The following is a 14,901-nucleotide window of genomic DNA, read 5'->3' as shown; positions in this document are numbered from 1 at the left end:
TGACCCACTTGTCCTGAACCTGTTTTTTTTTCCCAGCATCCAAAAACAGTCGAGGTCTTCCCCTCACCCGTAAGAGCGGGGGCACCCCTTCATAGGGCAGACTTAGAACTGGGCTTGTTTGACCTTTGAGTCCAGGGTTTTTTCTGACCCTGCGGTTTTTTTAAAACCGGACTGCTGAGGCCATCGATACCGATTGGAAGACGAACTAGGTCATGGAGCACGGGGAATCTTAAAGGAGGGTCGCTTATTCTTCCTATTAACAGGGAGAAATGCGCTTTTCCCAACTGAGATCTTTTGGATATTCTTATCAAGATCTTCGCCAAACAGGCGTTCATCATGAAAAGGAAAAGCTGCAAGAAGCTTTTTGCATGGCGTTTCGGCTGACCAGTTTTTTTAGCCACAAGACCCTGCGCATATGTACAGACAGAAGTGCACAACGAGACATCTGCTGAATTGCATCTTCTAATGTGTCTACTGCAAAGCACAAGGTGCGAGGGAGCTCCGATAATTCCTCGGTAGCTTCTCCTTGACAAGGCAGGTTCTTGGCCAATTTTTTTAAGACGATCGTTTAAGGACTGGCAAATGCCAATAGCCGCTATCGCAGGCTGAACAGCTGAACCAGCTACTGTAAAGGAGGCCTTTAGCAAAGTTTCCAGCTTTTTATCGGCCGGATCCTTAAACACCTGGGCGTTATCCACTGGGCAGGTCAAATTTTTATTTACTGAAGAAATGGCGGCATCCACCAGAGGTGTACCCCACTTCTTGAATTTCTCCTCCATAGGATACAGGAGGGGAAACCTTTTAGGAGGTAAATATATCCTGTCAGGATTATCCCAATCTGCATAGATCACCTGTTCTAATAACAGATGCACAGGAAATGCCTGAGAACCCTGCTGAGGTCGAAGAGAACCCAAAGTAGAACAGGAGGGTTCAGTTTCCTGGACTGGGGGTAATTTAAACCCAGCTTGAACCATCTGTCAGAGAATGGACAAATAATTTCTGGGAATGGGAGGCTGAAAATGGCTCGTCCGGGCTGGACTCTCCTGTTGAAGAGACCTCAGCTTCTCCTTCTTCCCGATCCTCCTCCCACTCTGGGTCTGGGTCCCCAGGCCCTGCCTGGTTATTAGAATCCTGATGCTCAGATGACTCACCATCAGGATCAGGTTCTGGAGAGGGCGATCTGTTACGCTTTCTCCCTGCTTGTGTTACCGAGGCAATCATACCCGCTATTTTACCTTCAAGGCCAGATAATGCGGATGCCAAATCATCTTTAGTAACATAACCTGAGGCAGGGACTACAGTTGTGGCCACAATGCCTGACAAATGCAATGGCTCAGCTATGCCAGAAGCCACAGGACCTTCAGGGGAAGCTGGGATAATATCCTCAAGAGTTTGATCTCCTGCTTTTAAAGGAGGTACTCTTAACCCTGTATTGGTCTTGCTCCCTGTTCCTCTCTTCCTGGAAGACATTGCTTACAAGTATGGGAGGACAGCACTCCCTCTGAGCTTCTAACTGTAATCCAGTATACATCAGCTATTACAGTTTAAACACTGTCCCCTTAACTTGATGCAACTGTGTCCAAAAACCTGTAGACTCACGTGCCCCACAAGCTCTATGCCTCCATGCACATACCAGGTGAACTGCCTCCTTTCATAGGCTTTCAAATGACGTCATATGATCCGCGCGGAAGGCATGGTATCCCAACGTATAGTGGCGCCAAAATACGTTGCATGCGTGCCTCGAGACTGCCGATCGCACAAGGCGAAAATCACCTCAATGGCGCACGACTGTACGGCCACAGCAAGTGCGTTCATACGGCACCGGCGTCTCCGCATGCGCTAGCGTTTCATCGTTATAAAAAAAAAAAAAAAAAACACAGCATGGAGACATTCTGTAAAAGCTTTGAAAGACACAGTAACAGAGGGGAAATACAGCAATCCCAGAGGGAGTACTCACCAGTCCACGCTGCAGGACCTGAAACAGGTCCAATCTTCCCCCATCACGGCGGGTAGTGCCTCTGTGGACCTTCAAGGACCGGGTCCCCCATCTTGGGGTCTACATCCTTTGGCCTGTAAAGCACCCTTTGGGTTATCTTGGGCAAGAAAATGACCAGAATACCACTATCCAAGGGTCCAGCGCCTAATTACAAGCAAAACCTCATTCTTGTACCGAGGCTCGGGTACCATTCCTTTAGCTTTGTGCCATCCGAATGGATTCGATCACAACGTCCTCACTGGGACACTCAATTGACAAAGATTTGAAGAGCTTCACGCATGTGACCATCACCTGAAGACACTGGCGAAAAACTGAGGTAACTCCCGTATGGGAGGAACCTTCTTGCAATTAATTGCCAGTGTCCAATCACCTAGAAGTAGCGTATAACCCAGATAGTCATGAATAACCTCTGTGTCCCGTAATGTATGATAAAGAAAGAAGAATACACCATAGACAATATTAGCTCAGAGAAAAGACCACAGGGTTAACGCACCTCTTCTGTCTGCCAAACATCTCCGCAGAAGCTTCACAGCGTCCCTTCGACCTTGCTTGGCAGATTGGATAAGCCAGTCTACCGCAGCGCAGCTGTTCACTTCTTCATCCTGCTCCTCTGCAAGTTTTAAGTAGTATTTTCCTACCTGCAACACAGAAGGAAAAAAATAAATAAAAAATCAATCCAGCAACCCCAGTGAACATTAGGATTCTACCAGGATTTAACTTACCGTATATACTCGAGTATAGGCCGACCCGAATATAAGCCGAGGCCCCCAATTTACCCCCAAAAAAACTGGCAAACTTATTGACTCGTGTATAAGCCGAGGGTGAGACATGCCTGTCCATCCCTGTGTGTGTGTCCGTCCATCCCTGTGTGTCCGTCCATCCCTGTGTGTCCGTCCATCCCTGTGTGTCCGTCCATCCATCCCTGTGTGTGTGTGTGTCCATCCATCCATCCATCCCTGTGTGTGTGTGTCTCCATCCATCCATCCATCCCTGTGTGTGTGTGTCTCCATCCATCCATCCATCCATCCATCCCTGTGTGTGTGTGTCTCCATCCATCCATCCATCCCTGTGTGTGTGTGTATCCATCCATCCATCCCTGTGTGTGTGTGTGTCTCCATCCATCCATCCGTGTGTGTCTCCATCCGTGTGTGTGTGTGTGTGTGTGTGTGTGTGTGTGTGTGTGTGTGTCCAGCCTACCTTTGTCCCGAGCCTTTGTCCCGAGCCTCCGTCCCGTGTCGTGCCTTGCCTTCGTCCCGTCCCGTCCCGTCCTGTCCCGTGCCGTGCGTTGCCTTGCCTCCGTCCCGTGCCCTCTTCGTCGGCGGCCATTGTAAAATTCAAAAGCCGCGCCTCCTCCTTCGCCTGTGATAGGCGGAACACTGAATTTCCCAGCAGCCTGTGTTCCGCCTATCACGGACGTCGTATCATCCTCGTCCGTAGTACGAGGATGAGCGGATGCCCGTGATAGGCGGAACACAGGCTGCTGGGAAATTCAGTGTTCCGCCTATCACAGGCGAAGGCGGAGCCGGAGGCGCGGCTTTTGAATCAGAATGGCCGCTGTCTGTCTGCTCGACACGCTGATCGAGCGGGCAGACAGCGATGACTCGAGTATAAGCCGAGGGGGGCACTTTCAGCCTCAAAAAAGAGGCTGAAAATCTCGGCTTATACTCGAGTATATACGGTATGTAACTTATAAAGTGACACTAAACTCAGTTTCAAAATTACATAAGAAACAGAAAAAACACAAGTATTACCGTACTCTCAACTGCCTCCAAATTCAAAATTCCCTTTTTTTTTACCTTTTTTTGCTGCTGTGATATGACTGTTAGTTGTGGCATGGTCCCATTGTAAAGCCCCATACACACTATCAGATTTTCTACTGATTTTTTTTTCCTTCAGATTTACCAAAACCATATAATATGAGGTCAAACCTTAGGAATTTCATTGTGTATGCAATCAGGCAGGCCCTTGCACTACATGGTTTTGGTAAATCTGAAGACAAAAAATCAGCAGAAAATCTGATAGTGTGTATGGGGCTTTAGAATGTAGCCACCTTCTCTTGATTGCTCCTGAAATGGATCATGTAATGCGTAGTGTGCACACAGCAATGCAGTGTGCAATTTCAGCTCTCCTCCCTGTTTTCTGAATGCTCAGACAAGCCATAACTATTCTGCACTTAGAATTGATGCAGAGAAGATGTAGATAAGTAGTATGTACCTCCTGATACCCTTTCACATAAGGGGGGGGGGGGGGCTAGGATCACGGGCCCCCAGATTCTGACACGTTTCCCGCCCGCAGAGAGCCCCCCCCCCCCTTCCAACAACCATCAGGCCCTTGTCTCCACCAACATGGGGCAAGGTGTTTTGGGGTGGGAGGGCGCGAGCAAAAGCACCCATCCATGACCCCCCCCATGTTGAGGGCATGCGGCTCTACAGAAAGAACAAGCTCTTCAGCAGAATGTACCAGTAACAAAAATAGGACAAACCATGTAACACTATCCGGGGTGCTCACAATGTTCAGCTTTTATGTGCAACCTTTATTCCAAAAAGGTATCAAAAAACAGTTTGCTGTAAATGTTAAAAAAGTATGAGAAGGAGTCTGGCTTCAATTTGTTAGTGTATTTAAACCTGCTAGTCAAACACTCCCCTCCCCCAGACCGACAATGCTGCTGTCCAAAGGTGCCCCTTAATCTAGAGTGGAGGAATTTTAAACACAGAAGGCGCGTTACGTGCCAGATCACCAGGTGAAAACAGAGGGGGAAAAAAGCCTAAGAGCAGAAATCCAATGCAGCCATCACAACTAATGATTGATGAGATGCAATATATTACATGTTTTGGTTTTAACGCCACTATAAAAGAAAACCATCGGGTCCTTTTCTAAAATTCCAGTAAGGACCCCGGATGACACGAGATGTTGCTGATGAAACGCCTTAGGGGGTTGCACGGAAGAAAGTCACTTGATTCTCCCATCAACCGTCAGCGTTGATGGGGGGTAATCCCTCCTGCAGAGTCATTGTGTTCCCCTTGCAGAGGTGTGTTCTCCGCTGGGAGAACACAGCGATTACCAGCGGCTATAGCCCCTAGCAATAATAATCCCATGTAAAAATCTGGCATGCTGGTTGTAAACAAGTCAATCAATGGATCGATTTGGATACAATCAGCCTGTCCATACATGGTTCAAATCTTGGCTGATTCCTGCTAAAACGGCAGAGATTTGAACTGTCTATGGTCGACTTAACTTCTCCGTATATATATATAGAAAGCGAATCTGAAAAGGACAGTTCAGTTACCCTTTAAGACTTTTAAAGATGCAATTCCAGAACGCTATTCATGTCTCACATGACTATATAGGAGAGGAAGAAGAGAGGAACAGGAGAAGGTCACACGCAGGGTGATAAAAGGAACTTGCTGATTTCTTCCAAGGCAAAGGAGCAACTGACATGATTTAAATTAAAGCCATGTGGAAAGACTTCAGAGACATAATGCAGACTGGTAGAGGACAAACGGGCAAAGTGACATTCAGGCTTACTTCATATAGCTGTGCAAAACCTGCAAAGTGCAATGGCCCACAGCAAGCTAGATTTTACATCACTGAAGGCAAGTCAGTTAAAGCTCAATGGAGCATTCAGTTTAAAGCAGCGTAACACACTCAAGTAAATTAAAACAAAAGAAAGTGTGTAAGGTCTTGTAGTTTGTTTTCTTTAGAAAGCAGCCACAGCCTGAGTAGGAAAGCCTGTCTCCTGCCAGCGTGTCAGAGAAATACCTTGGTCCCTGCATGCCCTTTACTAGTCAGAGCTCAGCAGGAAACATGAGCTGGGCAGATGGCAGAGCTATAGCTCTGACTTGGGGGGGTGTATGTGTTGCAGACAGACCGCTGCTTCCACACAAAGAGGAAGAATCCTTCTCTACAGCATGCTGGCAAGGGCAGGCTTTTCTACTCATGTTGTAGCTGCTTTCTGCTCCCCTTTACTGCAAAAGCCGGGGTGTACACATGCAAAGCATCTCAACAATTATGTGCATGGAGTACACAGTACCACATGCCCAACACGACCCATTCAACAATATAGGGCCAGGTTTCAAACCTTCAAACCCCTGTGGTGGTGCAGGTTTTCAGGGGTTAGATGGAAGTTGCATGTGATGGCCGATAGTTGCTCAAATGATTTGGAATCCACTTATTTCGATTTCAAGTTATTTTACAGGTTCCGTTTTTTTTTTTTTTTAATGGATGAAATTCTTTTACTTTAACTTGAATATTTTTTTCATCAAATCAGGTTTTGGACTACAAACAAAATTCTGCTTAGGTATGAAGCTGAGATCTTCTCACATTATATTAGGCATTGATCTGTAAAAGCTGCAGTTTCTTATAAACTGAAGAGTTAATTCCTCATCTTCTGCCCCCCTCACTAGGACCATACTCCTCTGTGTAATTATCAACATGAAGCCAGCTGTATTTTAATGAGCAATAATCCATGCCATAGACTTTGTAAATTGACTTTATATATAAAAAAAATAAAATAAACCCAACTGAAATCATTTGCATGAGGTCAATTAGGCTTAGGCCTTCAGTGAACTGAAAAATGTATTTACAATTTATAAATAAAAGCCAATAAGACATGGTAATGAAAATTCTGCATGCATTCTGCCTTTTTGAACTGGGCTTATTGTACAATATTGGTATAGAATTACTTTGCCTGAATAGTCCTTCTCCTGAGACGTATTGAGGGTCAAACCGGTTTATTGAACGCCGTACGGTCCACTTCGGCATCCTTCTAAATTGTTTGGGACACCCAGAGACAGGACGGATCGGCGATCATGTGATACGGCCACAGTGGTCTCATGATCAAAGCCAGTCCCAGCAGCTACCGATCTTTAGCCAGGACTGAGCAGTCCTTCACAGCTCGGTCTTTGTGCCGAGACCGTGCACTCTCAGCATATAACTGCTGTGTTTGGGGGGGAGTAAAGCCCACCCTTCTATCGTTGCACATATGTGGTGGGCGGTTAAAGTATTAAAACATGCAGCGTTTTTTATTTTACCGCACACAATAAAATAAACAGCAAGCGATTTGCTGAAATTCAAAACTACTTTGGCTTCCCTGAACTTCCAGTCTTCACAAGAAAGAGTTAATAGTGGACAGTGTAGACTTCAGTTAAACTGTTAACTTGGAGAAGGAAGTGGGAAGGAAGAGGGGAGTGCCTTACTATCCTAGGCTATGGGGCTGTGCATTTCTATTGATGTACACAGCGTAGGGAGATACAACTCTAGTCCCTGCATGCAAGGGTGGCTCCATAGGATGCTGCAAAAGAAAAAGAACCACCCTGAAACAGGAAACCTGCATCAGTGGTCATGGCACCATCTGGAAAAGAAACACAGGCCTGGATTAGGAGAGATAGAAGCTGCTTACTCCGTAAGTGATTGAAATGGCTCCTGAGCCTGGGTTCACACTAGCGCGATCTCAGAAATCGCATGATTCACACCTGCACCGCAGTTGCCGATCACATGCGCTCTCTGAGCAATGCGAGTTCAGACAGTTGTATGGCTGAACTCGCATTGGAATCGCACAGAAAATAGTGCAGGGACTTGTTTTTCCTCGTAATAGAATCGTATTGCATGGGTGTTCTCACCTATGCGATCCAATTCCTGTGCGAGTTCACAGTTTGCACTGCAATCTGTGAACTAAACTGGGGGCGTCATTAACTTTGTCAATGATGTTCGCACAAGGCAGCGTGACCTGCCTGCGGAAGAGAAGCGATGCGGGAACTGACATTGTAATAGCGCTGGTTCCCGCATTGCACTAGTGTGAAATCACACTAGGGTAAAAAAGATTCAAAACTGAGGCTTTAATATCACTTTAAAAAAGGAGAAGTTCACCTTTTGAAAGTACAAAAACAAAAAATAAAAAATAAAAATAAAAAAAAGGGGGGGCCTTTGTCCCCTATGTGATGGAAAAAAAAAATACAAAAAATAAATAAAACCGAGTTAGATTTACCGGTGACGGTATTTCTAAGAGCCTTTCAGGACAACCCCGGAGAGAGTGTAGCTCCACCTTCTTATCAGGAAACACTTGCCCACTTTAAAAACACCTCCTCTTCCTCAATGGCTTCAGTTATTGTGGCCTTCCGACACTGGAAAACAAAGCACAGAAAGCACAACACCATGGTAGAACTTAATACATTTACTAAGCATAACTTAGGGAGGGAAGCAACGGTTGTCCTGAAAGGCTCTTAGAAATACCGTCACCGGTAAGTCTAACTCAGTTTTTCTCAAATCGCCTTTCAGGACAACCCCGGAGAGGATAGCCGAGAAACTTACCCTAGGGCGGGACTACTGCCTGCAGTACCTTCCTGCCGAAGGCCTGATCTGCCGCAGACAGTAGATCTAACCGGTAGTGCCGGAGAAATGTCGAATAACTGGACCAAGTGGCAGCCTTGCAGATTTGTTCAGGCGTTGCACCGGCCCTTTCAGCCCAGGAAACTGCCGTGGATCTAGTAGAGTGTGCGGCAATACCTGAGGGAGGTATTTCTCCTTTTGCTTTTTTAGCTTCTGTTATAGCCAGCTTAAGCCACCTACCCAGCGTACTCTTAGAAGCCTTCTCCCCCTTGCGTGATCCAGAAAATATCACAAAAAGGGCGTTTGATCTTCTAAAGTCTTTAGTCATCTTCAGAAACTGCAATAGGCATCTTCTCACATCCAATGTGTGGAAAACTTCCTCTCCTGCATTAGCTGGGGTTGCAGAGAATGTAGGTAACACTATTTCCTGCGATCGATGAAAAGCTGAGGATACTTTCGGTAGGAATGCTGGATCCGTCCTCAGTACTACTCTGTCCGAATAAACTCTAAGGAAGGGTTCTGTAATAGCTAGGGCTTGGAGCTCGCTGACCCTCCTGGCCGAGGTGATGGCCACCAAACAGATTGTTTTTAAAACCACCTTCTGTAAAGAAGCTTCTTGTAAGGGTTCAAACGGTGCTCCCGAGAGACCCTACAAAACTGTTGACAAATCCCAACTGGGAAAGTCTTTAAGGGCTACTGGTCTACTTCGAGCGAGAGCCCTAAAAAATCTAGAAATTAAAGTCTCTTTAGATAAAGTCTTTTCAAAGAAAACTGATAAAGCTGCCACCTGAGTCTTCAGGGTGCTGGCTGCTAGACCCTTCTCCATTCCTTCATGGAGAAACTCCAGACACCGTGCTCTTGACCTTGAGCTCTCTAGAACTACACCAGGAGTTGAACTTCTTCCAGACCTTCATGTAAATTGCCTGGGTAACTGCTTTCCAGCTAGATAGCAGGGTCTTTACTATATCTGAGAGCCCTTTGGCTTTTAAGAGGTGCTCCTCAGAAACCAGGCAGTTAGCTGTAGAAGTTCCACCTCTGGATGATTTACTGTCCCCTGGGATAACAAATCTTTTCTGGGTGGTAACCTCCATGGGGGCTTCGAGGCTAGATTTCGAAGACCCGCGAACCAAGGTCTTTTTGGCCAAAAAGGAGCGACTAGTATTAAGTCCTTCCCTTCTTCTCTGAATTTCCTCAGCACTAGTGGAATTAGAGGAAAGGGGGGAAAGGCGTAGCACAGCTGGTAGTGCCAGGGGTGAGCAAATGCATCCAGCTCTATTGCTGCATCTCCTCGGTGAAGAGAAAAGAATCTGTCCACCTTTAAGTTCTGCTGGCTGGCAAAAAGGTCTACCTGTGGAACCCCCCCAAGCCTCGGAAATCATGAGGAACACCTCCTGATTCAGGCTCCATTCTGCCTCTAGCAATTTCCGCCTGCTTAGGAGGTCCGCAAACAAATTCTGATGCCGCGTACACAGGGTCGAGTCTTATCGGACCGTGTCGTCAGATAATCCGACTGTGTGTGGTATGCATCGGATTGATTCCGTCCAAATCTCCGTCGGACCCAATTTTCCAACATGTTGGAAATATTTCCCCACCAACTGGGCCGGTCGGACGTAATCCGATCATGTGTAGAGAATTTTGATCGGACCAAGTGCCACGCATGCTCAGATCAAATTCCTACATCAAAGCTATTGGCTACTAGCCTGAATCTAGTCCCATCATAACGAAATTACGTCATCACGTTCTGAAAGATCGTATTTTTCGACAACTTTATCCGACCGTGTGTATGCAACAGTTTCGGACACAATCCGTCAGACTAAATCTGACGGACAAAATCCGACGGATTTGGTTGTGGAAATTTCCGACCGTGTGTACAGGGGCTGAGAGCCCTTCAGATGCACCACCGACAGTGAGGCCGTGTTCTGCTCTGCCCAGGCTAACAACAGATTGGCCAACTCCATCAAGCTCCTGCTCCTGGTTCCCCCTCGTTTCATTATGTAGGTAACCGCTGTTGTCTGACAACACCTGGACATGGTGACCTCTCAAATTCTGCTGAAAGGCCACTAAACCCAGAAAGATCACCTTCAACTCCCTCCAGTTGGATGATCTTTGAGCTTCCTGCTTGGACCAGACCCCCTGAGATGTTTGACCATCCAGGTGGGTCCCCCAGCCACTTGCGTCTGTTAGTCGCTTGTCCAAGGGAAAAGTCCACACCAGACCCCCTGAGAGGTTTGCCTGATCTCTCCACCAAAGAGCCCTTTTCGTCCTTGACGAGATTCTTAACCGCTTTTCCAAAGGATCCTGATAGGACCAACTTGACAGAACCTCCCTCTGAAGGGGTCTGGAATGGAACCTGGCCCACTGAATAGCCGGGATTGCTGCTGTAAGCAAGCCCAGAACTGCCATAGCCGTCCTGACCGAGACTGCCTGGTTGCTCTGTATCCGCTGTACAGCTAGCTGCAACTTTTCCTGCTTTTCCAGCGGCAGGAAAACTTTCTGGAGAATCGAGTTTATCGTATACCCCAGAAATTTCATTTCCTGTGAGGGGATCAGGTTTGACTTCTCTAGATTTAGAAGCCACCCCAGGCCCTCGAGGTGAGACTGGGCCATCTGGAGATTGACTAGGACCTGCTCCCTGAAGTCCACAAAAAAACAAAAGGTCGTCCAGATAAGGGACGACTGAAATCCCCTTTAACTTCAGGGGCTCCAGAGCCTCTGCCATAATCTTTGTAAAGACCCTGGGAGAGGACGAGAGTCCGAATGGCAAAGCCCTGAATTGGAGGTGCCACACCAAACTCCCCACATTCAATGCCAGGCGCAGGAACTGCTGCGATGCCTGATGAATGGGTATATGAAGGTAGGCATCCCTTAGATCCAGGGATGCCATGAAACAATCTGGGGTCAACAACTTTGTGATGGAAAAAATTGTATCCATCCTGAAATGCTTGTACCGAATAAACCCATTCAGAACTTTCAGATTCAGGATTAAACAGTACTTCCCTGAGGGTTTTTTCACCAGAAAAATATGGGAGTAAAAATCCCTGCCCTGCTGGTTTACTGGGACTTGAATTAGAACCTCTTGCTGTATCAGCTCCTGTAATAAAAGCTTCATTGCAGAGGCCTTCTCCTGATCCCTTGGCAATGTTGTCACATAAAACCTGCTCGGGGGTGGTTCTGAAAATTCCAACCTGTACCCCTGATCGACAATGCTCTTCACAAACAGATTTGGAGACAGCCTGTCCCATTGTTCGCGAAAAGCTGACAGTCTCCCCCCCACTGGGGAGAGATTGTCACTTGCTCTTGGGGGGTCTGCTCTGGGGGAGATCTAAAGAGGACTCCACCCCTGCCTTTGCCCTTCTGCGAACCCCATCTGCTCTTGCGATCCTGGTCTTTTTTATGGGACTGCTGAAAAGCATGAAAATTCTTTATGGTAACCTGCTTTTTCTTAGCTGGAAAAGCCTTCTTTTTAATCGGCCGTCCTATCCAGCTCTGACTCTAAATCGGGGCCGAAGAGCAAGTCACCTGAGAAGGGCAAACCACACAGTTTGACCTTAGAGGCCGTGTCTCCAAACCATGTTTTCAGCCACACTGCTCTCCTGGCTGAATTTACAAGAGCCGAGGACCTGGCGGCCAGTTTGACAGATTCTGCTGATGCATCTGCCATATATTTGACAGCATTCAAAAAATCAGTGGAAAGGACTCTAATAGATCCTTACAGGGTGTCCCCGCTTCAATATGGCTCTTCAGTTTCTCTACCCAACATTCTAGGTTCCTGGCCACAACCATAGCTGCCATAGCTGGCTTCAGACTGACTGACGCAGCATCCCAAGCCTTCTTAAGGATGGAGTCAGCTTTTTTGTCCATTGGGTCTTTAAGGATCCCCATATCCTCAAAGGCTAGATCCGTTCGTCTGGATACATGCGAGAAAGCTGCATCAACTCTGGGTTTTTTGTTCCAAACCTCTGAGTCTTCATCTTCGAAGGGAAACCTTCTCTTGAGAGCTTTAGAGAAGAAAGGGGCTTTTTCTGGGTCCTTCCACTCCTTTCTCACTGAATCTGAGAGGACCCTGTGGACTGGAAAAACTCTCCGTTTTGTTTCTTCCAACCCCTGGTACATTTTGTCATGAATTGACAGCTGTACCTTTTCTTCTTGAATTTCTAGAGTTGTGTAGATTGCTTTAAGGATGTCATCTACCTCCTCTAGTGATAGCTTGTACTTAGAGCCCCTGCTATCTTCTTCCTCTTCCTCCTCCTCAGAATCCCTGAAGGAGATGAGAGTACTACCCCCTTCGTCTCCAGAATCCTCGGTCTCCATCTGTCTGGACGAGGACGCCCTGGGGCTGGGCGGCAAGTTCTGAGGCTCGGTCTGTGCGGGAGGGTTTTGTATCAGGATGGACCTGACTGAACTCAAGGAGTTTGTCAGCTCTTTAACCGAAGAAAACAAATCCTTATACTGCTGGGATGTTTCCTCTTCCACCAACTCTCTGATACAAACTCTGCACATTGCCTTCTGCCACGAATCTCTGAGGGGGGTCTTGCAAGAAGGACATTTTCTCTGACCTGGTTTAACTTTTCCTAGTGATTTTTCCTGAAACGACATGCAGGCTTAACTCACTAAAAGCTCTCAACTACCAGTTGCTTAACACCAAGCCAGTGCAGAGACCCACCACCAAACAGACCACTAGTGAGACCCCAGGACTAGGCTGCAAAAAGGTCAGAGCGAAGTCACCTCTGACCTGCAGCGACAGCCCCCCCAAGAGGGGGGAACAGACAAAGACATAGCCCAACAGTGAAGCAGAGGGTGCCACTGCACCTTACATACCTGGGCTGGACCGGTGCTTGGGGCGTCTGTCTCCGCCATAGCTGGCTTACACTCCTCCATCGCTGAGTAAGGCAGCATATCACAAACAGCTCTGCCATTTTTTTGGATTTTCCCACCCGCCGCATCATCAGGGCCGGCCGGAAGCGGAAGCACACGGTCACCTGACCCGCTCCATGATCCCTGCGTTCCAGGCGCTTGAACCACGGCGCCACGCCCCCTCAGAGCGCCCGCGCATCACCGTAAACGACGCTGGCGCCGCCCGGGACCTGACGCTGAAAACGGAGCCACGCCGCTGACCCGCAGCGACCTCCGCCAGCGACAGTGCCCTCCCTGCGCTAGTCCAGCGGACACCCGACACCGGCACTCCGAGGGTCCTTACTCCCATGAGATGGCGGGACCAGGAGCTCCAGGAGTCCTCTCCCACTGGAGATGCTGCTGGGGGCCAAGAAAAAAAGACAACCAATCCTTAAGGTAAGCCTTACTCCCCTGCAGAGAGTGTAGCTTTCCCCTGGTTCAGGCACATGCTTCCTCCATGGAGGAAACACAATAACTGAAGCCATGGAGGAAGAGGAGGTGTTTTTAAAGTGAGCAAGTGTTTCCTGATAAGAAGGTGGAGCTACACTCTCTCCGGGGTTGTCCTGAAAGGCGATTTGAGAAAAAAGTATTAAAAAAAAAAAAATTGTTGTTCATTGTAAAAATGCAAAGCTACACCCAAGCCTATACCTGTCAGGCCCTGGTCTGTCCATTCACAGGAAACTGAATGAATTATTCAGCCGCATAGGCAGAGCTCTGCGGTTTTGAAATTGTGACAGTGGGTGCGGAGAGAAGATCCCTTGCCCGCTGTCACAGTGATTGGGGGGGAATCGTGAGTGCAGGATGCAGATGCTGGAACGTGTTACATGCTCCACCCTAAAAACAGGTACAACAACATGTAACATGTTCCAAAGGTGAAATTATCATTTAAGTATTTTTCTATACACAGCGTTTTACTTTTCATTCCCTCTCAAGTGTATACGAGATGACTCAGAATCAGGATTTTTAAGCTACACAAAGCAACACCAACACTGCCAGCAATTGCCCAGTAATTACTAGAATTTCTCCATCTTTCATCAGTTCCTAGTTTGTGAAACCTTGTCTAAACCAGTCATACTGGGCTGCACACAGCGGAGCCACACCGAGGTCACAGTTATTATTACTTCATACATTGTTACCAGAACTATTCCCATTTTATAGTCTCTGTTCCTAAACAATGAGATTTAGTGCTGTAAAGACCACGTCGGAAGTCCAATGCACCCTCTCCAATAATGCATGTCCCATCAAGAATTGTATCAACATAGAGTGCTGTATTTAGATGTGTGATTTTCTCTCAGTACAAGCGCTGCCAGTGAGGATGTTTGGCGTGGACATAAGAAATGTCACACGTAAGATAGAGGAATGTGCAGAGTCCATCTTAGCATGTCATTGCCAGCTGATGATTCCCACAGACTTGTGACCAAATATGCTTCTGTTACTATTCAAAGTGCGTGCGTTCAGCTGATGAGAAAAACATCAAATGTTCGGATCAATGTGTTCAGTGTTCCCAGGACAGTACACAAGAAAGCATGGAAATACATTATATACTAAAATATTTCACTGAAAGTCCATGCTAATCGAGTCTTACAAAAAAAAAAAAAAAAAAAAAACACACAACATTCCCCTCTGGGTGTACATCTGCACTGATTTTAACAAACATTGTTGCAGATTCCTACCTTCTGTTATTCCAA

The 14,901-nt window shown here is 47.1% G+C and overlaps 1 protein-coding gene across 2 annotated transcripts in view; it reads right to left on the bottom strand.

Moving 5' to 3' along the window:
• WFS1 (wolframin ER transmembrane glycoprotein) overlaps positions 1 to 14,901 on the bottom strand; it is a 55,372-nt gene that overhangs the window by 25,407 nt on the left and 15,064 nt on the right. For both annotated transcript variants that reach the window (XM_077477807.1, XM_077477806.1), the window contains exon 4: positions 2,490 to 2,634. In XM_077477807.1, the coding sequence (XP_077333933.1) occupies positions 2,490 to 2,634 (145 nt within the window). The remainder of the gene's footprint in view (positions 1 to 2,489; positions 2,635 to 14,901) is intronic.

Source organism: Lithobates pipiens, unplaced genomic scaffold (genome assembly GCF_037356315.1).
Source record: "Lithobates pipiens isolate NorthernLeopardFrog02 unplaced genomic scaffold, aLitPip1_a1.2 Scaffold_13, whole genome shotgun sequence".
Taxonomy (NCBI): domain Eukaryota; kingdom Metazoa; phylum Chordata; class Amphibia; order Anura; family Ranidae; genus Lithobates; species Lithobates pipiens.
This window is presented reverse-complemented; position numbering and strand designations above follow the sequence as displayed.